The sequence below is a fragment of the Orussus abietinus genome, unplaced genomic scaffold (assembly GCF_000612105.2).
Source record: "Orussus abietinus isolate OABI.00-Male unplaced genomic scaffold, Oabi_2.0 scaffold12, whole genome shotgun sequence".
NCBI lineage: Eukaryota > Metazoa > Arthropoda > Insecta > Hymenoptera > Orussidae > Orussus > Orussus abietinus.
In genome coordinates this window covers 2,043,891-2,068,131 of record NW_019395990.1, presented here as the reverse complement: position 1 = coordinate 2,068,131, position 24,241 = coordinate 2,043,891, and the positions used below count along the sequence as shown (strand labels likewise).

The window sequence follows — 24,241 nt, the reverse complement described above, 5'->3', positions numbered from 1 at the left end:
ACGATCGCCCACCTGGAAAACCGAGGATTATATCTGCGTTTCTCCAGGTAAAGCGACACTAGGAGCGGGAATAAACGCGTCACTTTCTGTCCTGAATTTTCCTGAATTTCTGGGATAACTCGCCGACGTACAAAAGGGTGGAATCTTGGCAGAGGACTTTGATCAAATTCCGAACCCGATTAGGAGCTCGAAAAGTGGCTCGAGATATTTTCGTACTCGTTTCCGCGAGCTCCGAGGCACCTTCCTCGGTCGATTTTGCGAGCGTTGCTTTCCCCATAGCGATCAATTAAAAGATTTCGCCGAATCTCGGTCGCGTGACGACACCTCGAACGGGGAGCGTCGTTTCTTCCCAAGCCTAACCGCGTGTCGGGTTTCGGGGTCGAGGCGATGTCAGCCCATAGATACCCACCAAGTCCGTTTTTTACGCGGCTTATCAAACTCCCCGGCCATATATGGTAGGCTCGTGATGTCTTTACTTGCCAGGAGCCGATTTCGAAAACTGCGAGGCAGGAGATTCGTTTTCGCCGCAAATCACCCTTAAATCTAGGGAAATCCCGGCTGGTCACCGCCAATGGGCCGCGGCTGGTAATGCTTGATTTACAATTCGGTTTACATAAGTCTAAAAGGTTGGAGCCACCTTGCGATTCCTCCAAAGTACGGTTAAATGCAAATTTTATTGGGCGCGCCGATGGCTTGCCGTTACCCGGTAGGTCGGACCCCACGGGTCGAACGAACGACTCGCGAAATCTCGATTTGGAAGTCGTCCAAAGTGCGCCTTGTTGCGAATACCCCTCACCAGAGATGCGCTGGCAAAAATCTTGAAAAAAAAACCCTGCCAAGCCGAACGTAATTGTCAACTGGGAAGACAAAAAAATTGCGCTTGTGGGCGCCAACCAGATATTCCAAGCAAATGTTCAAAGCGCTGTAACTAACGACGCGGTTAGTACCGGCTCTTATTTCTCCAGCACGCGATGAAAATATTCCCCGGTCTCGTTAAACAAAATCTGCACGTCGTCACTTTTCTTCCTTTTTTCTTTTTTTAATCGCAATCTGCGCGAAAAATCCCGATCTCGCAGCCTCCCTCGAGCACGCGCGCATCTACGTGAGCGAATGCGCGCTGTTATCGGCGACCCTGCGATCTGGCTCGCAGGATATAATGCGCGTTCTCACGTGATGCGCGATAACTCGACGCATGCCCTTCGGATTCCGCGAGGGGCCGGAAAGTTCGCATTATCGGCCGGGGTCGGAGGTCGCCGATCCGACGAAGTAAACGGCCGAGTCCTGCATCCTTATTAAGGACGAGCGCGCGAAATTCCCACGTAAATCCAGCCGCGACATCCGACTCCGGTCAAGGTAATTTAACCGTCGACGGATAAGATTACGAGAAGACGCACGGATGAGCACGCGTGAACGATTCCGGAAGATGATTTTCCGCCCTTCCTCGGACTTTCCCTTATCATTTGTAAAGTTCCAATCCTTCCAATTGGAGTTCCTTACTCGGATAGAGATCGTTATTCGTTCGCACGTTTTTTTCTTCAATTTATTCTCAGATAACAATTTTTTTTCTTTCGATAATTTCTTATTTTCCCAGATGATTTTTAGAGGTGGAGATCGGGATATCTTGGCCCTATGACTTCTTATTCTCGTTTATGGTGCACTTTTATCTTTGGGCGATCCATGCTCGTCACGGTGGAGGAGCCCCATTGCTCAGGACAGTGCCCTTCGGATCGTGTTTTTAGAGGAGACGAGCCACGACATTTCCGCTGAGAAGAGAAGGGCTCGAGGGAAGACGTCCATTAAACGACTCCCACGGGGCTGGTCAAGGTGTCACGGAACAATATGGAACACCGAGGAACGGACTCGAGTAGTCTGAAACCCCGGAACAATTTGCAACAGTCTGGAAGTCGAGGACTAGGAAGAACCACGAGGGACGGAATTTTATAGGCTCATTACCGAAACTTTTCGCTCCCCACTCGCTGCAGGATTTTCTTCCCCAAGGAACCTCCTGGAATTTTGAGCAAAATGTTCCCTGTTCTTTTCATTTTTTTTATTTTTTGCAGAATTTCAGAGGAAACGATAGTCTCGGTCGGACGAGGGTGGAAGGATAAATGGTTCCGTTTTTTACCCAATCGACGATCGCCGTTAAGATGGAAGATCTCTCCTTGCTCTGAGAGTAACGTCCTGCCGGACGTTTTTACAAGGGACGATCAACTACATTTCCGCCGACAAGGAGGGGCCGAAGAAGTGCGCGTTGAGGAACTCCCATGGGAATGGTCAGGGTGTCGCGTCGTCTGGGATAATAATCCTGTCTCTAACAGCCTGTAACAGCCTGGGAGTTAGGGAAGGACAGAAACGAGGAAAAGAAAAGGACGAAGGGATAAGATCCGAATTATTTTCGAATATCTTTCCCGGAAATAAAATTCTTCAATTTCACAAGACTACGTGATCATAATTTGGGCGATTTGTGTTTCCCTTTTGATCCTTGAAACGCATTTGCAGTCCTGTCGATCAGGCTAATTTGGCGATATATTTCGGGAGCTTTTATGACTTTCATGTCCAGGACGTAACCATGAAGTAATTTTTAGCAGTATTTATGGCTCGTTACTCGGCAGTGACGTGCAGTGCCGCTCAAATCTGATAACGTTTAAAAAAAAGAAATAAACGGCGTCTCGTAAAATTACAACGGCTTCGTCCTCCTGATGAGAAACTGTCTCTGCATATTATTTCCTGTCGTATATCAAAGAAGCAGGGATATTATTTTCGTGCCCAGCGTTGACCGGAAATGTCACGTGACATTATTAATTTGTTATAAAGTTTCAGGGAAGGCTGGATTTAACAACTCGAATATTTTTTACCGATATTTGTTCGTTGCATCGTGCCGGCCTTTTCGTGTGAGCATTTACTTCAGGATAAACACTTTTCGCAGCTTTTTATTAACAAGGAATCCATTAAAACGATGCGTCAAACGCAGTTCGTTCCGGGACAAGAAGATGGCTCGTTCCACTTGGCTAATTGTCGGATAATTGTCTTGTCCAGACAGATGACGAGGGTACAATAATTACACGGCTTCATCGCACAGGGTCTAACCATGTTGCCGTTAAAACGCCAGTCGATCGATAAACATGTCCTTTAAATGATTAAGTCGGTGAAATATATCGACTGAAAAAATGTGCGTTAATCAATAACCTCCATTTCTAGTATATTGATATTCTGCAATAAAACGTGCGCATTATTTTAACGGATAAATCAATAAATGCGGCGTATGAAGGTGAAGTACGAGCTAGACCTTTTTTTTTCTCTCCTTGCAAAATCCGAACTAATAATAAACTTAGCGAATGTTTAAAGAGACGGTGGCATGTTTGGATGTCGAGAACTCGTACGTTGTTCACATAAACGGAGTGCAATCGTGCTCCCATTGTTCTCTCAACTTGTCTTAACTGTTATTGTAGGCGCGATGATTTATGAAACTACTGTCGCAGATCTTCATATACAACTGCAGATAGACCTCGAAACAAACTGCTCAAAGTGGATTTCACCCCAGCAGTCTCGACATCGACCACACCAAGGCAGCCCCATATAAATTCAGTCATGCCAATTGTTTATAAAATTATCTATAAGTACCTTGAGGTATTATCTAGAAATGCTGACACCCGACGACCGAGTTTGATCAACCGAGGAAGTACAGGAAGGAAAAACGATATTTTAATAGCAACGAGTCCGCACAATGGTATCACTCGTATCAATGGTATTTGACACCTGCGCAAAACAGTTCATAACATTAATGATTTAAGTAATAGTTTACGGTAATTTTCCGACTTCGATACGCCCGGAACGGTTCGCAGTATACTCTCGAAAATGAATTAAAAGTTAAGTCATAATACGTTGGCACATAAACCGTCTCTACTTTCCAAATCGAATAATCGGCTCTGGCAGATTTCGAGCAGTCGATCGATCGATCGGGATTTGCATGGGAATCGACAGGCTGCAGTCGATAAAACCCGTCTGCATCAACTCCGGCAACGTCAGTGCACAATGCGTCCATTCTGCAACCTCTCGGTACTTGTTACCATTATTTACCTTTCTTCCACATTCTCGGTGAACGAGACCAAGGGTACGCAGCAACGAAAAATGTCTTTTACAATTTAACCACTGAATACGCGGCACGAAAGTAGAGAAAAATCTTGTAGTCCGAGTAAAATTGTCCATTGATAACAACATTTTACGAGTGCAAAATTGTCTGAAACGTTGACGTCCGAAGACAGCTGAATATTTTGTCATTTAACTTACACGTAACAAGGGAGTACAATTAAAGCTAGTCGGATCGGTATGAAGAAATCCCTATTTTTTTTATTAATTTCACGAAATGATAACGAGGTCAATTATTCACCAGAAAACCCCACATCGTATACGGAATGGGAGCAATTATTCAACGACCTCCGATCTTCGATATCTACGGGCAACAATAATGTTGATAAGCAAGTGAACGACAAATTCCAACGGCTCTACGAATTTGTTCAAGCCAACTTCCAACAATGCCAGCGCAAGGAAGATGCTCCGTACGTACCGAGTTATTAATTTTTACCCATCTTTCGGCATTTAAATTGGCATTCATTGATACGAATAAAAAAAATATAATCTTCCTAGATTTCAGTCCAGGGCACTGATAGCCGAAGAAAATCCGACCTCGTCAATAGACCCGACAAATTCATCGATCCACTCCAGCAGAGGATACTTCTTGCCTTCTCGATCTAGCAATATCGCTAAATCCTGCGTTTTGAGATTAGTGAGATTAGATCCAGAAACCGCATGCCGTACAGCATCCCTGCTAAACCAGATATCGAATCTCCTGCCTAAGATGCAGGAATTAGGAAAAAGGAGGTCTTCGCCATGGCAAGAGTACGTCTTCCGTTTTTTGGTGACCCTGAGAAGTTGGTCCTCAAATACTGCAGTCGGTCTCCTGACAGCCCTGGTGCAGGGTTTCAAAGCAGTCCTGGCAGATCCGGAGAGTGCGTACATAAAGAAAAAATTCTCAGAAGCAGACTTTCAGCAAGGAAATGCTCAAGAATGCGTTCTGTATCTGCTAAAGCAGAACTACGACGCCTGCACAGTAGTCGAGAAAATCGAGACCCTGACTCTTCTCCTGTCCCTGAAGTGTGCCCACGAACGAGACACGGACACCTTAGGGTTGATCATCTACTCAATCAGGATCCCGGAAATTGGGCTGAACCTTGTGAGGATCCTGGAGGCGATTCTGTGCTCGGTGTCGAAGAAAGTGAAGAATACCCACGCGGCCTTTTTGCCAATCTTCCGGAAAGTCTACCGGGAGAATTCTAAAGACCTGGTGGAAGGAAGGAGCGGTACCGATGGAGTTTCGAAAAACGAGAGCGAAATCGTCGTCACGCTTCTCGAGAGTCGGACGAAGGAAACAGCTGTTAGGAGTCAAAATTTCGATGATACCTTTGATGAGGAGGAGTTGAGATTGATTTCGGAAATTCACGGTAGAAGCCCTAGATCCTTGCAGAGGTATGGAAGAAATCTTGAAGGAAGTAAGGCATTGGACTTGGATTCTAAGGAAAGGGTTGAAGAAGAGAGGAAATCGGACGTTGGGCTTGAGGAGGGTCGGATCGCTGAGACGCTCATAAATGATGGGGATCTTCAGGGATCCACGGAGTCCAGCCAGGAGCCTGGGAAAAATTCTGAGCCTGGAAGAGATTCATCCCTTTCTAAAAATGGAACCTCCGACTCGAAACGAAGATCGAGAGCAGTCGATTCCAAAGAATCTAAGGGCACCGCAAAAGACACCAGCATGGGAGTCGTCAGGTACGTAGATGGTCCTACAGTGGGTGAGAATTTTCAGAGGTCGATAAAAAAAAGGAGCTACGAGTCCAAAAAACCCAGGCAGAGAAGACAGGATCTTCGGGAAGGACTCGATTACGAAGACAAGGAACTCAGACATCTAGTCAAACGTGACTTCGTCGACCAGCAGTTCGATAACGAAACTCTCCAAAATGAAGTGGCCTCCAGAAGATACGACGACCTGTTTCTGAACGTAGAACACCCGAACGGTCGACAATGTGCTCTTCGTCTGATGGATTCCCACGAAGACGTGTGCACGTTAGTGAAGGGACTGACCCTGTTGATGAACGGGTTGAAGCAACTTCAAAGGGAATTTCAAAACGGTAATCATCGTCTGATCTCCGATGTCTATCTGTACCTGGACAGATCGTACACTGTAACAAAATTGTTAATTAGAGCTGGAAGCACCGTGAACGGCATAATCAGAGACTTCCAAGCGGCGAAAAGGCGACCGTTACCCGATAACAATGTGAACTCCTACTATTATCCCTATTGTTCAGACCTTAGGAAAAAAAGGTATACGTCCGTGCATAATTTGGGTCAATCCAGGGAACCTTTCTTCGTTTCCAAGGATCCTACGACGTGTGCTCTAAGTCTATTAACACTCGAAATTGACGTGTGCAGTATCGTCGAGGAGTTGAAGGAACTGAATGTCCTCCTTGCTCTGAGATGTACCAACTGGGCGACTTCGACTCGAGATACCATTCAACTTCGCTACGATTCCTTGACTTTGGACACGTTTTTAGATGTCGTTATCAACAGTGTGTCGAGATCTATCGAACGCCTCCCGACTCCTTTACAGGGTATCTATCGAAGAACCGCTTATCGCATCTCCCGCAGGAGAAATTTGAGTTTACGAAGAATGGAGGAATTGGGCAGAAGACAACATTTGGATGAAGCTGCGGAAGTTAGAAGATCGTTTTATGAGAAGGCAAAGGACGACATCGTAGACCCTGCTTATTTCGAGGACGACGCAAAAGACGAGAGTGTCCAAAAATTGATGTCTAATATCGATGAAGTCGCGGCTAGGATAGGGTTGGAAAATCAGAAAAGCTATGAAAATGTGGGAACCATTGATAGCGAAAAAGGTAGGATTGTTGCGAGTAGCAGGAGAAATGAATTTAATGCCGTGAACGATGTAGTCGTGGCCAGGACAGAGTTAAACAATAAGGAAAGTGCAAGTAAGCCCGACGAGAAAGAGATAATTCAGAAAGTGGGAAGGAATAAATTCGTGGGATAGGAGAAGCAATAGATAATTCCTTCGAAGACGCCGCATTTAAAGTCGATTAGCTTTCTTGAGACCATTATCTAACGAACCACCCTTTGACGATCTGCTAAAGTAATGTGACCACTACAGATTGTATCTTATTTTTGTAATCGACATCATTTTCTGAATAAACTGACACAACTGTGCAAAATTTATTTCCTTGATACATTATGAAAATAAAAATGAGATGGAACACATTTACCATAAAAAAAATTAATTTTACGCCTGTACTTCTAATAAATTGTATGTAAAAAAAGAAGGAGCAAACGCGTCAAGATTAACAAGTCACCACAGTGGAAAATAATTTACGGGCGTATAAAAATCTTTATCGGCGTCATAAACCCGTCTTTATTGACACGCAACGAGCCGTCTCTCTTTTAATTATTAACATTATATTTTATTTCTTATTCAATTAAAAGTCGGCCGGCGCGAAGTCAGTTAACAACTTATGTTCGGCGGCGTGCAATAGTAAAATGGCACGGGCCGTTAAAGAGAATCGATTTTATAAACACAATTAGGTACAATTCGGGTCGGGTCGTTTATCAAAAATCTTCAACAGTGATTTCAACGTGTGGAAATATCGGGCGAGTCGATAAATTCACGCTCCGAGCAGACCTGACGCAGTTTTCAATGGCCTTGCGCTACATCCGCAGAGTTCTCGGTGTCCTCCTCTTGGCGTCCTTTTGCGAGGTGTTTGTGACCTCGGAGGATTTAATTATAATATGGAAACGTACCCCCAATGGAAGTCGTTCTTTACCAAATCGAGGAAAAGCGAAGTCATTGGATTATGGACGCAATCACGGTAAGCAATTTCCCTAAGCAAAGTTTTCCTTCCTGAGCGAATGTTAACGTTCAAAATATTTATGTCTGTTCATTATTTGTGGAAAATTCTGTCGCACCTGTTAAATGGGCTTTGATCCGAATAATTTTCTCATTGGTTTGCATTTTTAGGAAAAATTAAATCCGGCTATCATTTTGACGGAAACGATTTACATGCACCGGTAGATGATTCCCTTGACGATTTGTCAGGCGAAGTGATTAGCAGATCCGCTTTTGAGGACAAACGCGCGTTAGAAAATAAATTCGCTCGCAGAGGCTTCGAGCTTTACGGATCGAATCGTCGGTGGGTACACATGAGGATTTACTGATACATTAAAAAAAAAAATTCAATTTATTGGAAACTTTTTTGCATCAGGTCCGTCGATCAACTTTCGCTCGCCGAACAAGAATATATCTCAGCTCGAAAAGCTCTTGCCCTTGGCCGATCAGAAATTGACGTTCAAAGACAAGATCAACAATTCCAGCTCGACATGGCAGACCTAGTGGAGCAAAATTGTGGGACAAATCTGACGGAGAAGAGAAACTTTGACATTTGCGGGGTGATGTCGCAGTTGAGGATGATAAACGATTTGTTGGACGAGAGGAGTACCCTCGGCAAAAGGCTGTCCAGTAAAAATCTGTTGAGACTAGACGAAGTGCTCTCGGTGGACATCACGATGTACCTGGCAGAAAAAATTAGAGAGTTGACGAAGGAAAATGGAAAACTAAGGCATGCAAAGTTGGTTAAAAGTCCCGTGTACACCTTGAAGGATGCAGGAAAGTGCGAGGGAAAGAAGCACCTAGAATCGGGGGAGAAAGGAAGGTTAAGAGACGATGAAAATGGCGGAGTTTACAACACGAGGAAATATTCCGGTCAAAATAGTGTTATTTTAAGATTTGGAAAAGAAAACAGGGGTGACGAAGGTGATAAAGATAACTTTCAGGATGAATTCGCTTTTCCGATCGACGATGTAGAATAAATCGGACATTTCTGCAGTTACCTCCGATTTCAATCATGAAATTTCTATTTATTAAGCCGCTTCAATCTTTGTCAGGGAACGCGTGCCTCAAGCCGTTAATAAATCCCTTTCCCCCAATTTCAAACATCGTTCCAACTACTCGCAGATGCTCCTCCCGGTAGCTTCCGAAAGTAGCTCTCAAATATAGCAGGTATCTCGTTAGCTAATCGCGAGGTGAAGGAACAGCGTGAAAGGCAGGGCGATCTTGCAAAAAGGATTTACGACCTTCATAAAGCGAGCCGGCAAACGAGCGGCGTGCCCCTCGGCGAGGCGATTTTTCATTCATCGTAAATGGAGACGTTAATCGTCCTCCCGCGGAACGCGGCGTTCTCTTCCTTGTCCTCGTTGGAATTGTAGATCGGATAAGATGGAAATCGGTGAAACGCCTTGGCCCGTTGGAAATTCGTTCCGGCTTTTAGGCCTCGTCAATACCGTCCCCCGTTTCGCGTCCAAAGGCGTACTCGGCGCCCGAAAAAGCCGAGAATAAACGGATTTCGCTGCACCGTGTAGAGTGCAGTTCGTAAATTACCCGCCGAGCGTCGCACGAATCCCGAAAGCGACGCAGCGTCCCGATCGTATATCTTTACCGCTTGTTTTAACGGTAACCAATTAAATCGCTTACAGATGTGGTAATAAGAGGCGGACGTTAATACTGCTCTTTGCTGAAAATGTATGGCTCACCTCTGTGGTATCGCACGAAAAGACGGGAGAGGCTGTGGAAGGTCCCTAGTATTTTCATATCACCTGTCTTCTAATTTAAAAAAGGATGTATCGTGAGAAGGTAAGGACTCGTTGATTATTTGTTACATATAGTTCCGTTTTTCATCGGTGGATACAAAGGAACTCTCGCGCGCGCGCGTCTGCGCGACAGACACAGTGAAGTCCGTCGCATCGATTGGAATCGCGTCGAAAGGGAGCGGAAAAAAGAAAATTAAAAAGAAAAATCTCTTCCCGGCGGGGAATCGAACCCCAGTCTATCGTGCGTGACGGCCGGAGATACGAACCGCCCTCCATCGTTTCAACGTACGTTTGTTGTCGCCAAATTAAAAAAAAAAAAAGGAAAAAGAAGCTAGTGTGTAATTAGCCGTAAACATACGCGAGGAAAATAGAGAAATATTACGTAATTCGTATTTTCAGCCTTATAGGAGGAAAGTGTATGATTGCAGTGACTGCCATGTTGGCGTTAATACGAAGATTCATTGGCGTTGCGTTGTAAGGTCTTATTAGAAATAATAATAATGAATATAAGTTGTGTAATAAATATATATAATATTAATTAATGTAAAATATGTATGTAAGTAAGAAATGGAGAGGGAATAAAAAAATCCTCCCCGACGGGGAATCGAACCCCGGTCTCCCGCGTGACAGGCGGGGATACTGACCACTATACTATCGAGGACTTTGTTGTTTATAAGTTGTTTGAGATCGTTTATAAGCCTCTTATTTAATCTAGGCAAGGGATACCGACCACTATACTACCGAGGATTTGATGTCTACTCTTGAATTTATACTATTCTTAAATGGCAGTATTCTAACCCTGCTCGTATTAATATAATTTCGATAAACCCTATATGTTTAAATCTGAAATTATATTAAAAGCATTCCGTTCATGGTTAGACACGTAGAAATTTCCAAAAATCTCGCTCGATTTCCTTATTTCGAAGGCTTAGTCTTTGTTTCCGTTGATGGCGGGTCAGGAGTCCAAGAATAGGTCGGTCTATTTTGAGAGGGACTTTAATTCTTCTGATATCGCGGCGTGATATATCTTGATATCTCAGCTTCGTGCGCCGGGAGGTCCGGGGATTTATTTCTCGGGTGTAAACACTCGGAGACACTTGATACCGATCGTAGGAACAGAGAATTCAATTTACCGGGCGTAGACGTCGGCAGACGACAAGTGTTATTATCACTTGTGCAACGAGCAGCGGGCAACGTTCGATCGTTTTACGGAGTGAAGCTAACGAGGCGTAACGAACCTGCCGTTGTGGTGATCGATAGCTCTATCTGTAACTCACGTTGTCGAGAAAGTGACCGGTGCTTTCCTAATCCGGCTAAAATGACGCGGCTTTCCGGATTTCCTTGGCATATATCCATTTTCTATTCGATTTGATAAGTCAGCAACTACTGCGAACGAGTACCCGATGTATAGAAACACAAAAGAACACAGAATTATTTCAAATCGGTTAGTTACATGTAATTACGTTTAAGTATAGTGGGTACATCGCTTGAGTAAATTCGTTGTCGAAGACGCTGCAGTCACGCCGGCCCCGAATCGAAAGACATTCGTTCCACGGGATAATCCCGCGAAATTTAAATCAACCTCTAATCCCCATTTGCTCGGACATTTCAGGCAACGTGTACTAAAGTGTTATAGGTACACCCTCGTACATCTTCCGTTATAGCGTGTGCACGATGAAAAAATAAACGGCGACGAATAACGCCTGGATGTAAGCACGCCACCCCAGGAATTATTCTCTCCGAAGCGAACTTCCTCGTCGACGGGCAGAAAAGTTCGGAGCTATAAATTTTTTACGCCGTATAATCGTGTTTACCACAGCTATGAAGTAACGATGGCTGCTGTACGAAACGGCAGTAAAGATTTCGTATTTGGATGAATTTACCCTGCTTCGGTTTGGCGTTACGCTGGGCAACGTGTTTTTTATTTTCTCGAATTTTAGCCGATGAATTATGCGTACTCGTACGTGCAGCCTTTGTTATTTATCTCTCCCTTGATTTCTATACTTCGTGGACTCGACACTTCGTAATAAGGAGTCCATTTAAATCATTTACTCCCTTGTATCCCTAGATCGCTACAAGAGACACTGGCCATTAATTTCCGGAAAAACGCTTAGCGCGTCCCTCTTGACCCACAAATTGAACAATTGAATTTCGGGACGTCCTTCGAGGAACTCGGCAAATTGAAAGGAATAACTTGGTAAGTAGCCGGTAACGGCTCTCTTAACCGGGATTACAGGCCGCCTGATTGCGGCGGGAGTTACGACGAAACTTTTATTACGAAAGTTTCTGCCCGAAAGTCATGCGCGTTGTAAGGAGAAAAGCGGCCATATCGCGCATACATAAATCGCACGCGAGTCAATTTCGCACGGCTCGAAGGCCGCGCAATCCCGACTTTGGGCTCAATTAATTTATGCGCACTGTAAGTCACATGAGGTCTTTTTTTTAAGGTCGGGAGCTGAGACCAGGTACCCTAAAAACCCATTCCCAGCGAACGCGTTTAATGCTTTCACTTTTATTATAAAAAAGAAGAAGGAACTAAAATATTTTACAGACTTCGATGACTAAATCTCGCAATTTAGAAATTTTTCTCGGTGGGAGTCTTATGTGATAAAATGAATTTTCTTAGGCAGAGCAAAAAAGGTCAACTTTCTGGCATTGAATCGAACGTCGAGAGGTATTCGAGCGTGTCGATTAATCGATTCGAGGTTGTCGATAGGGTAGACTCGGAGAAGAAGAGAGAAGCAGGGATGGCGGGAACTGTCAAAACAAGACGAATGTTCAAAACGTGGTGTGCATATTATGCAGGGTGGCATGGTATGCTCGAGTGTCGTAGGTACGTTGAATATGTACATACATCGTATATTACGCCATTCTCGTCACGATCGGGAGGAAATTTGTTGCGATGTGACGACGCACTTCGGATTGGTCGAAGTGATAAGGACCCATTGGTTTGATTCCTCCATTCTACTCACACCCGGAAGAGCACGAAATTGTGTAATACGAACATGCTGAGTCTGTATCAAAACTGAACGTTAAAACTTTTCGAAGACGTGATTTCATGGCAATTTAATATTTAAAGGAAGTCTATTTCTTACTTCTTTATTCATTCTTCCTATTTCCCGAAGAAAAGCCCAAGCTACGCCATTGGGTCCGAAGGCAATCTCATTACTAATGTGTCCAACAAACGTCATTAATTCCGAGCTTAGTCCCGTTTTTACGTAACAGTCGCAGTCCTTTATTCATGGAAAGCCTCCGAAGGACTACCCTGAGTTTCGAGAGATCTGCAGATTTCGGCAGAACTGACTAACTCGTAACGCTTCGACGCTCTTAATGCTTTTTGCGGCTGGCTGGCTCGCAAAGCCGCTTAACGTCCCCGCGAATTTCATTGTTCGATTCAGTCGCGACCGGAAGAGGCGAAAAGCCTTGGCAGAACTTTGCCGAGATCGCGAAATGCTAGAATAGTTTCGTTTATAAAATTGTCAGAAAAAAAAAGTAATGGCAATATGAATGTAGGGTCGTCATATTATGCAACGCCTTATTGTCGCGACGAGGTGGCCGAGTGGTTAAGGCGTTGGACTGCTAATCCAATGTGCTCTGCACGCGTGGGTTCGAATCCCATCCTCGTCGACTTTTTTTCGTTTTATAGTCGTTGATCCAAACTAAATTCTTTCCGCGACGGTGGTGCTATCGACTAAATTCTCTTTTTAATATTTACTATCGTCGGTATATACGAAATACCGCCGATAAGCAAGAGGTGCGTAAGGGGAGTCGAGGTTCCTCGGAGATAGGATTGTATAGGTTAGGTTGTAGAAAAGAATCGGGTGACGCTCGTCCCTGGTCGGAGTGAGTGTTTCGCACGTGGGGTCTAAATAAACAGATGGCTCTTTAGATTTCTTAAGGAGGGGAATGGTTTATGGCCGGTCTTCTCTCTAAGCTGGGTCCGGGTTAGATGTTCACATTTTACGGCCAAGGGTCGAGGGTTACCCCGGAAATCCGAGCGTTTTGGTAAGTGCCTGGTTACTACATAATCTTTAATTTACGTTACAAATCTACCAGGCAATAATAATTACCTAAAATTGGTTCTTACCCTTAGATCATCGACCGTTTCAAAGCGTCGATACTATGGAAACCCTTTGTTAGGGTTCCGAAGAGGTAAGGCGTTAGTTTAATAATTTTATACATTAAATGAATTTATTGAAAATTTGCCAAAAAGAATCCTCCCCGGCGGGGAATCGAACCCCGGTCTCCCGCGTGACAGGCGGGGATACTGACCACTATACTACCGAGGAATCAGATGACTAGTTTCCAGATTATAACGTACTTAACCTGTAGTATCTCGATTCATCTCGGAGTTTATCGAAATTAAGCCTGGCATTAAAATTAAGATTCTTAAATTTCTCGGTCCTAGCCAATGCTATAAAAATAATCACGTGCCGTCTAGCTGATCTCATGGTAACCGCGCGATAGCGTCAGAAAATCAAGGTTGGGATTAATACGCACGTAACGCGTTCATTTTTTAATTCAACGAGCGGAAAAATATATCTACCATCAAAATCATGTATTTTGAAAATAACGATGTCATGCGAACGCAAATTAGTAATATCCTTTAATAATACAAATTTGTTACAATGAATTTTTATGGGATTTCTTAATATTTAGGAAATATGGAGACGTCTTCAACGGCCCGGCTAGCTCAGTCGGTAGAGCATGAGACTCTTAATCTCAGGGTCGTGGGTTCGAGCCCCACGTTGGGCGGTCATTTTTTTTCTTCAAATCGATATTCTCTGCTATTCTTGACCATCGAGAGAATAACATTCATTTCTGATCCCTTACATTAATTCTTGTCGAATATCCAAATTATTTTCAAAAATGTACGTGCAGAAATCCACATTTCATTCTAGATATACCTGGCATTATAGTTGAATTCATGGGCCGAGGATGTATAATACCAGGATTAGGGAGTGACCAAAAAACAGGGCCAAGATATATAAATTCATGGAGTACTTTTGAGGTCTTCTTGCAGGGATATATGCACGGAGAATGGAGTTTTATACGGCGTTTAATAAATAAAAAAATCCGCCCCCGGGTGGGCTCGAACCACCAACCTTTCGGTTAACAGCCGAACGCGCTAGCCGATTGCGCCACGGAGGCTTCTTGCAGCGTACATCTAAGTAATTCATCGCAAAAAGATGTATCAATTCCGACGTGTACATTGACGAGTCATGCGTTAATTGCCAACCTTCGCGCTGCGTTCCATTCGCACGATTATATTTTATTTATTCGGAAAGCACCGAAAGATTAGAGTCATCGGCGAAGCAGGTGTTACGAATGTGGAGCTACACTTTGATACGAACGTTATCACGACGCGTCCTCAAGTGAGCGCGCAAGAGGGGATGTCGCCTTAAAACCGCCCGAAGCCTGTTTGGTACTTGGAGTTGTTCGTAAAATCGCCTGATGAGTTTCCGGAGTAAGGGTCCTCTCTTCGGGAAGTAACTTCAAGTGACTCGGAGCATCCCTTCGGGCTCTTCGGGGACGCCAGAGACGAACTCGACATAAATCTGTTAAAGAAGCCGGAGATCCCTTCACAAATTTACACGTTAAATTCTGCACACCTCGGGATCTCCGCTTCGATGTGTAAATTTCCTTCCACGAGGAATAACGACGCGTTATTGCAAACTTAATTTTTTACGAAGTAACCCCGGCGCCTCGACCTTGATCGATACATTTTCCACACCCCACGACCATTTCTGGCAGGACGTAACCCTTCCTCGCCGGATTTCTCGAAATGTCTGTCTCGGTAGATATTTGTCACGGCAATTCCTGCACTGGATGCATTAATAAACCTCGAATAATGCCGCAGGTACTCGGAAGAGCGTCTTCTTCGTGCCTGCAGACTCGCCTTCGGCTTCCTGCGGAATACAGAAGCGGCGTCAACAATGGCGCGAAGAAGACGCGTCTGGCGGGAAATTCGAAGTGCGTCTCGACAAAGGGGCCCGTCGTGCTTTCGGAAGGCTTTCCGAGATAGAGATTCGCCGATCTCCCTGCCCTTTCCGCCTTCTTTCCGTCCCAGCGATTGAAAGCGAAATTGATTTGGTACCTCGGCCCGAGTGCCGCTCGTCGCTGCAAGAGAGAGAGAGAGGAAGAGCGATTCTGGGGATGGCGTAGACTGACAATTGCTTTTCCTTCACCCTCGACGAATTACCTCGTCCATTGGTCGACGTGACAATAGACTGGCCAGAGAGCACGAATTTTTTCGGTCTGCCGGCTCGGCTCGTCGTTTTCTCTTCTCTCTGCCATTTCTGCGCCGCGAGTTATCTAGGGGTTATCTATTTCCCTTTCTTCGCGCAAACTGTACATACGCCGTCGGGTTTCGCAAACTGGAACGTGAATTACTTTTAAGTCAGAGGAGATTAGACTCGCGGAGAAATCGGAAGGGTAAGTCGGGGGTGCGAAGCCTGGTGCACGAATTAAGCTCGAATGTTGGGGTGCGTGGTAAAAGAGGCTTTAAAGGCCCTAATCCGGGAGCTTTTGATATGCACTCTTTGCGGGGGAGAAGAGCGAAGAAATAATTTAAATACTCTGCTTGCCCGTTAGTTTGTTAAGGGAGGTGGCGGTTTTTTGCTCCCGGGGAGTGCACGTTAATTCGGAAAAAAATACGGGCGGAGTTTTTCTTTCGAAAAATGCCCATTAAATAAATGGTATGACATAAAAAAATTAATTCACTTAATTGCATTCTCCAAGGTATTAAATATATTCCCTGACATTATCTCCGGTATAAAAATCCGAAATCCTCGTGTGCCGGGAACCCATTTTTTAGACTACGCCAGTTTCGTACCCCAACACGTAAAGGGTGTCTCTATCGATATCTCGATCGGTCTTTGGGGGTGCTTTCGTCGAGCCGGATGGACGGGAAAGGAGAATGGAGGACCTGGAAGAAAAAGGATGGCGACGATTGGCCAAAGAGCAAACCAAAGACCCCACCTTCCCTCCATGGGTTATCAGGAGACTCGGACAGCCCGAAAGCTGGAAGCTCGATATCTCTGATAATCCTCTCGGAGGTCCCACACTTTTTATCACCGTGCACTCTGCGCATCGATTTCGCGCAACTGCATCCATATCGACACCCGTATCGGCGATATCGGTCCATATCGGCTTCCTCTCGGATGCACCAAGGTGTTTCGAGGCATGAGCTCGTTAAACTTTACGTTGACCATAAACTCGGCCCCGATATATGAGTGATAATAAACTGGCCTCGCCTGCCTGCACTTCAGATATCGAGGGGCCGTCACTGCACCTCTGCATTAAATTAAGGAGGAATCGATGCAGTCAGGTTCACCTGGGGAAATGTTCAAAATTTCACGACGAGAAATCTCGTTCTGGGAGACAATGGCGAGTCTCTCGTCCCTCTACGTTCGGGGACTCGTAACTCGTTGATTACGTGTCATTAAAAGTGAAGTGCGCGAGTAGGAAGAGGGAACGTCCGTTTAATTCGGTTTTGAAGAATGATCGCTTTAATTACCCCGTAATTACCTGAATTTTTGTGGGAAGTATTGATCATCATGGGTTTAATATTGTATTATTTTCGAGGTGTAAATAGGAATATCGGTTAAGGCTGGATACATCTTTGAAGGATTATTTCAGTGATATTTATTTCATATCTCTAGGAGTACCTTATAAACGTTACATCCTCCTACGCTGCCATTTCCACAGCCGATGGGACTTCTCTTTTTACTTGGAAAGTAATTTCGATCCCGAAGCTATGCCGTATCTGTACCGATAAATCGACACGTCCATCGTTGGAAGTAACTTCGGTAGGACGGAGACGTGATCGGCCTGGCCGAGTATCCTTCCAATTCCAACATTCTAAGAGTCTGCTCGAGCCCATATTCCGCCAATATTGCCCTGCCAATAAAATTCCAGACAGGAAAGATTCCGCCCAGAAGCCATTCCCTGGAAAGGGTTATAAGTAACGGAAATAAGTGGGACGAAGTTGCGCGTACCCTCTTTGCCCATCTTTGCATAAACGCAAATGTTTCCGGCCGGTCGCGAGTAAGTGCCGTTTACAATGGCCGGACCTTCGTCAAACGCATTTCCCCGGGCGTCATCCTCGGTCTCCCACTCGATAATGCATTCGCGGAAAATGATAGGATACTCGGTACAGTTACACCGATTTATCCGCAGAATGCAACGCGAGGTCGCAAGTGATCGCCGAGACAAATTGCACGCTGGTCGCAATGAATGCAGTGCGACTTTCTAAGGCTGACTTATGTTTACGGAAGCCAAGGCTTCTTTACTCCAGGCGGTCCGATCTAAGAACATGATTTAATAATCCAGAGAGTATCGTAAGTACCGCTTACGATAAAAATCGGAGAATTATCTTACACCTACCTGGATGCACTAAATAATCGTAAAATAAATTCCATCAGGGTAAAGACTGTCTTCGATGCCGATTGGCTTGGGGAAAAAGGGACTTCTAGCAGTTTTACGGAGAAAACGTCGTTCCCTGGGAAGCAGGAAATTTGTGGGCTTTTCAAAAGGAGTTAAAGCCCTGCGACCCTGCCAGGACCTTCTGCACGCTTCGTTGGCTGGCATCATTGGTGCGAAACGCGTAGCAAGGAAAACGCATGTGCAAATCTGTGATGTGCAGCTAACGAGCCGTGAAATGAATCGTACATTGTTCTGGATGCGCTTTTACGCTGGCAAAGAAGAAAGAACCTACTCGCAGGCATGTACGAGACCCTACTCGAACCGAGGATCGATCGACCGTAAAATGCACTGCGGAGATTCGCCCATACGACATCGAAAACGGCCCTTGTGGTTTCGTCCTCCATTTTGCAAAGAATCGGCAGAGACGAGTCGACGCAAAATTAAAAAATCAGAAAATGTATAAAAAGTTCAAAGCGCAAATTTTATGACATCAATTTCAGTCCTCTACGTTTAACGATCCCAGATCAACCAGGATCGACGAAAATCCCAACGGTCCGTCTCTTCCATGGATCGCTTAAAAATCAAGGCACGCACCCTTGTCGAGCTTGTACCTCCATGAGCTCTTATTCCTGATATCTTTACGAGCCTTAAAATCGAGCCATAAAAGCTCCTTAAGTGCTCCTTCCGAGTACGTTCCGGCTAATATTCATAGGTCGTATTTCGAATTAAGGGTTCTGTAATCATTAGCGCGAGGTCATCGTTCCGTCGAATAAAAAGTCGGAAAGAATTTTTATCATCATTTTGCCATTTTTTTTCTGCCGAATTTCTCTCTTAGGCCGGAGTCGCACATTTCACTGCGCGTCACCGATTGGCCTTGACGTCCGAGAAGAGAGAGTTTGACCAGTTATTTAAAAATTGATAGGATGATAAGGTCAGCCTCGCTCGATTCAATTTGGTTCGGGCCTCTCGGGCATTGGTAGGTCCGCCAAGGCAAATAGAAGATTTTCGGTACGTCATAAAATTGATATTTGTCCTGGCTCGAATCCAAAGTTGAAATAGTGCCAGCCTATCCTGCCGGATTCTGCTCTGCCACGCAATTAATGCTTCCCACGGTTTTTTCACCCAACTTCCACCTCCATGTTATTGTCGCCTTTTTCTTTGGGGAGAGGAACTATATATCGCGGAGTAGAGGCGAAACGGAAACGAGGCAGGGTAACAAGCCGAATGATAGGAAGAGATATTGGACGACGCCCTTTTTTCGCCCCCAATTGTCCCATACAGTCTGGAGAGGACGAATCGACTATTAAAAAAAGGAAGAATAATTGCACGGCGCGGCTTTTCTAAATCTCACTTTATTTTCTCGTTTTAGTACGAGTGCCGTTTCACCCCACTGGACGAGAATCTATTAATTAATCAAAATGACCGTAATCCAAAGACGTCGGATTAATTTAAACGCGCGAGGGGAATATTCATATGTAATGCCTGCACTTTGAGCCCGGGTAATTGCTCGATAGTTTTGCGCAATTTCTTAATGATATTCAGAGCATGGTTATTAATTGGGTGCAATTAACATCGCGGAGTTACTTGGCAAGGTTAGTGGGAACGCAGGTGCCGTAATCGTTCCATTGCATCCTTTACTAATTAAAATGTGGGAATTATCGATATGCATATGGAACGAGTCGAGAGAGAGAGAGAGAGAGAGACGTGATGAATGAAATTACGAATCCATCGAGACATCGAAAGGTCGGCGTCACGGGAGTCGGAACGAGAGAACTTTTTAACATCGAATTTACATGGAAAACGAACGCGTCCAATCTTTCAGATTAATTATTCTATTGGCAGAGGTCCGCAGTCGTTATCGAGGGTTATTTAATTCACCGGATCGTTTCCTCGATTGGATCAACGTTCTCGGAGATGCAAATTTCAGCGAAGCCCGAGTGCCTGGAGATCATCGTAATTGTCTTCATAAACGTGGTTACTGACATATTAATCGAGATATAAATCGAATTCCGTTTTTTCCGATGCAACCATTTCATCCCCAGAAATACCTAATATTCTGTGAAACTCGTCTGAAAATCTGAAAAAAAAAAATGTAAGGACAACTTTTGCAAATATGTCCGATGAACGCGACGTCATCTATTTTTACAATTCGTTTCAAGCCGCGAAGTAGGTCACTTTCGAAGCGTCTATAAATATAATCCATAAAGTGGTTACTGCTTTCAAGCACTTAGATTGCAACCTTCGAACAAAACGTCCACTTTGGCAGGTCTCCAATGCGAGATAAACGTCGAAATAGAAATTATCCAATAGACACAGAGTAGAGGAACCTTTCCCAGGGGGATTCTTACAACGGTATCATTTATTTTTAATTACGATGCGATAAAAAAAAAACTAATTAAGCCAAAGTCGAAGTCGCTGGAATCTTTTCATTCCATATAATTCCGTTTAATATTTCGATCATTGGCTAAAATATCTCGGTTGACGGTAAAATGACCAAGTTCGGTAAAAACGATTGGTTTCGGATGGGCCACCACAGTGGAAAAAAAAATCCCCCGGTAGTTCCAGGGTTAAGTAAGGTGTCGCTCGGGTACATCCGATAAGTGCGTACCGCCCACCGGTCGCGGGGTAGGGAGATTCTCAGACCTTTCCGCGGTTTCTCGGCGAGAGTGACGGAACGCGCCCGCAAGACTCGTCCCGGGGAGAGCGGGCATCGATAACGGCGCCGGCGGGGGCAACGAGCGCGGTAACGGGCACGGGGGGTGCCGCCCTTCTCGCACGACTCCGGCGCCGCTCACCCTTACGCGCGGCCGGCAGTGCCGGCACCGCTCAGTCTCCTCCGAGCTACCGTCGAGTGCGTGCGCGCGAGGGATCTCTCCCGGCAGAGACTGCGAGCGCGCGTGGGTCGCCGAGAGTGCCGTCGGGCCAGTGAATACTCGACGCCGGTTGGTCGAGCCGCAGGTCGCAGGACTCGGGGTGCGAAGCAGCCGGTCGGCCCGCCAGGCCCTCACTCCGCCAGCGCGAGTCGATGGAGGATGACGTCCGGTGGACCAGGTAAACGAGCGCGTCCTTTTCGGACCTACTACCAAGCGGTGCGAGGTAAATCGGGAGGAGAAATTTCACGGACGCCTACCGGATTGCGCCGACGTTTTTCGGACTACCCTGCATTTTTTTCAATTTTAAACAAATGGTTGCTTTTTTTTCTAAATGGGTTCTCGAGAACTTAAATTACGGCGTTATACGACGGCCGTAAAGTCACCAGCGGCAGATTTTTCATTTTTCGCGTTACTTATTCGTTGTCGCACCCAACCTTACGTGACGAAACGAGTAATCGTTCCATGTCGCTGCTTACGAGTTCCATCGGCCTCTTTATCGCGGGAAAAGCTTCGGGTCCAGCCGCAAATATTTCCGCGGATTTAACGTCCTATATGGGATGGGATGGGTCATCTCTTTGCTCGTAAAATATAGGAAGGAGGGTCCGAAAGTGAATTTTTTTTCTAATTTTTTCTCACGTGAAGTCTCGACGGATTTCAAAGTTGCTGCCCGAAACGGAACCGCTAACGCGTGCGTGCCATTTACTAAAAAAATGAGGACTTAATTATTTCATTACGTTATTACGGGTTGGATTACCTTATTCCTTCCTTGGGTTATATGTAAAGATGAGAAGAGTCAGTTGGAAACGGTTTTTATCATTTTTTTTTTGGCACTTGAATGGGGCAGTTATCGCCACGTGCGACTGGGTCCATGATCCGGTCAGGCACAACCTGGGTGGTGGGTAATGCGTTAAGATGAGTGCTCTCGGTTTTACCCGAGTATTAACAGATTTGTGTACCAGGATACCCAACCGTTATCCATACTTGGCGGTGATACATGGCCAGCTGAAATGCTCGGATAACGGGGAGGTACTCTCTCTCTCGGTCCCTCTTAATTCATGGGTACCTGGTTACCCGGTTACTGGAGGTGATCATCCGTTATTAAAACAATTTAAGTAATGTCAGATTGTCGACCGGACGACCGGCCGAATAAATCGGCAATCGGATAGCCGGCGTTGCACTCGGTTTATTTAAGACGCGGAAATCACCGTATCATCCGAGATATTCCTCCTCGATTTCGATTACGATTATTGCAACTGAAGTTCGGCCTGAACTTCGCTGATATACGGTACGTGCGAACTTCAGGTGGCGGGGATATTAAAACTTGTATTTATGACGCCGTTTATCCGATAAATCCATGGGAAATGGGAGACGCGATGTTACAGATTTTTAACATTTATGTAGTTTAATATTATAATGAAATAAATAGATCGTTCATTCCGGGGATCGAATTCCAGTCAATGTCAGGATCAGTCAGTCTCGATCACGCGCCAAGTGTGGGACTTTCGAATAAACTGATAATCAACCGAGGTCAGGGGTTAACTTCGTTTATTTGTGCAGTTCGCAAGTAGCTGGGATTATTCTCATAAGCCCCTTGCAAATTATAAAAATCACCGGAAGTTCCTATTTGCGGAAAGGAAAATAGGGGGAACGGAGGGAATCGGTCTATTTCCGTTTACTTGGTCGCGTTGCATTTCCTTTTTTACATGGATTTATTAATAAGAAACGGATAAAAAAAAAAGGAGTCGCCTGGAAAAGTCATTAGGGAACCTCGTTGACCGAGTCGAGTCGCGTAATCGAATCGAAGTCGGGCAAAATCGGGTTAAATAAAAGGTCGACCATCGGAACGCTGATGAACCGAATTACCGTCTTTCACCGCTTCTCCCTCTCGCTCCTCTGGTTATTCGAAATATTAAATCGCAAGTGACGAAGGCAAATGGAGCTCTATTTGCGCCGGCCTTTCGCCGAGGTTTACTCGTTTCCGCGGATTTTTAATTAAAACTCGGATGTCCTTTATAAATTTCAAACGGCTCGACGGTCTGCTCCGCGCGTTAAATTATAAACAAAGAGACAGCGGTAGGTCCCGATCGTGTTATTATTTATTTCATTTACTTTCACATACTACATTTCACGTTTCACACGTTGGACAATGCGGCGACTTTTATTCTTTTCGTTCATTCCCGTCTTTTTTTTTTCTTCCTTTTTGTTAAGAAGTTTCGACGATACCGGTAAAATTGGCGCATCAAGGTGGACGAGTTTCGCGCCGGCTCCAGATGGAAATAAATATCTGCATCTCGCGGAAGTAATTTTGTCGGAGGATCATCATCCTCATTTCCGGGGTCCCTTTCACGCCCATGGCCTGTGGCACCTGCGGCAAAAACGACACGCGTACTTCCACGAACCCTGGCGCGTGTACGAGGATCTCTTTTGACGGTTCTCGGGTTGCATCAAGTCCTACCCACCTTCCCATTCTTAATATCTCGTGATGGCGCGACCGCAAAGGATGTTTCGCGGACAAAACGCGAAAAAAGGCACGACCTCCCATTGAAAAGCTCCGCGTGGACGTCGGGTTCCATGGGGACCATGATACCTCGGGCTTGTTGCTCAAGCTCACCGTAGATCCCATTCGACGACGTCGCATTTACGCGCGGTCGTTACGGAATCCCTTTGTCGAGGACAAATGCCTGTTAGAGTTTCCCAGGATGGCGTCAGAGTTTTTCCTCGACGTCGAAAAAGTCGCGGAAACGACTGGAAATTCCGTCAATCGGACGATCCTCTTTCTCCGCGTTTGTCCATCTTCGATTGTCACCGGAGGAGCTTCGTACGTGTCGTCGGGAATTGTACCGTTCGCGGCCGATTTTTCAAACTTGCAATTATTTCCCCACGGTGGAAATGGCTCTCGAGTTGGTCGGTTTTTCTTTAAGCCGGGCTGATTGCGACCCCGGCCACTGATTATTCACCGTGGCCGTAACCTGCTTAGGCGTTGAAATATGCCGGGCGTTATTCAGCGGCCGTTGGATCGCATGCTGCAAGATGCATCGAGTTAATGAGGCACGTTAACGATGTCATCTCTCCGGGGAGAGGCATCGATGGAAGTTCTCCTAGGGGAGGGCGGCGCGATACGGTCGCCTCGTGGAGGGTGCACCGGAATTAGAGTTCGCTGGGATGGAGGGGAATTAGGGCCGAGGGGATGGGAATCGAGCGGCGGGATATTTATTTTCAATGCTCTCCGCCGAGGCACCTGG

At 45.4% G+C, this 24,241-nt stretch overlaps 3 protein-coding genes and 5 non-coding genes across 8 annotated transcripts in view; 5 read left to right on the top strand and 3 right to left on the bottom strand.

The window, feature by feature from the left end:
- Positions 1-3,934: 3,934 nt before the first annotated feature.
- On the top strand, positions 3,935-7,320 carry LOC105698876. The gene is made up of 3 exons (XM_012423490.1): positions 3,935-4,111; positions 4,391-4,556; positions 4,645-7,320. The coding sequence occupies exons 1-3, from the start codon at positions 4,033-4,035 to the stop codon at positions 7,094-7,096; spliced, it is 2,697 nt and encodes an 898-aa protein (XP_012278913.1). The 5' UTR covers positions 3,935-4,032; the 3' UTR covers positions 7,097-7,320.
- A 441-nt stretch (positions 7,321-7,761) lies between these two features.
- Positions 7,762-9,039, top strand: LOC105698711. The gene is made up of 3 exons (XM_012423183.1): positions 7,762-7,925; positions 8,075-8,246; positions 8,319-9,039. Exon 3 carries the CDS (start codon positions 8,434-8,436, stop codon positions 8,920-8,922), a length of 489 nt encoding a protein of 162 aa, XP_012278606.1. The 5' UTR covers positions 7,762-7,925; positions 8,075-8,246; positions 8,319-8,433; the 3' UTR covers positions 8,923-9,039.
- Positions 9,040-10,288: 1,249 nt separating this feature from the next.
- Trnad-guc lies at positions 10,289-10,360 on the bottom strand. Its single transcript has one exon. It is a non-coding gene; the product is annotated as a tRNA-Asp (tRNA).
- Positions 10,361-13,244: 2,884 nt separating this feature from the next.
- Trnas-gcu lies at positions 13,245-13,326 on the top strand. The gene has a single exon. It is a non-coding gene; the product is annotated as a tRNA-Ser (tRNA).
- A 590-nt stretch (positions 13,327-13,916) lies between these two features.
- Positions 13,917-13,988, bottom strand: Trnad-guc. Its single transcript has one exon. It is a non-coding gene; the product is annotated as a tRNA-Asp (tRNA).
- A 393-nt stretch (positions 13,989-14,381) lies between these two features.
- On the top strand, positions 14,382-14,454 carry Trnak-cuu. The gene has a single exon. It is a non-coding gene; the product is annotated as a tRNA-Lys (tRNA).
- A 322-nt stretch (positions 14,455-14,776) lies between these two features.
- On the bottom strand, positions 14,777-14,850 carry Trnan-guu. The gene has a single exon. It is a non-coding gene; the product is annotated as a tRNA-Asn (tRNA).
- A 6,147-nt stretch (positions 14,851-20,997) lies between these two features.
- The window catches only part of LOC105698840, a 41,300-nt gene continuing 38,056 nt past the window's right edge, over positions 20,998-24,241 (top strand). Inside the window, exon 1 of the mRNA XM_012423436.1 lies at positions 20,998-21,177. The gene's annotated coding sequence lies outside the window, so the exon portion shown is untranslated. The remainder of the gene's footprint in view (positions 21,178-24,241) is intronic.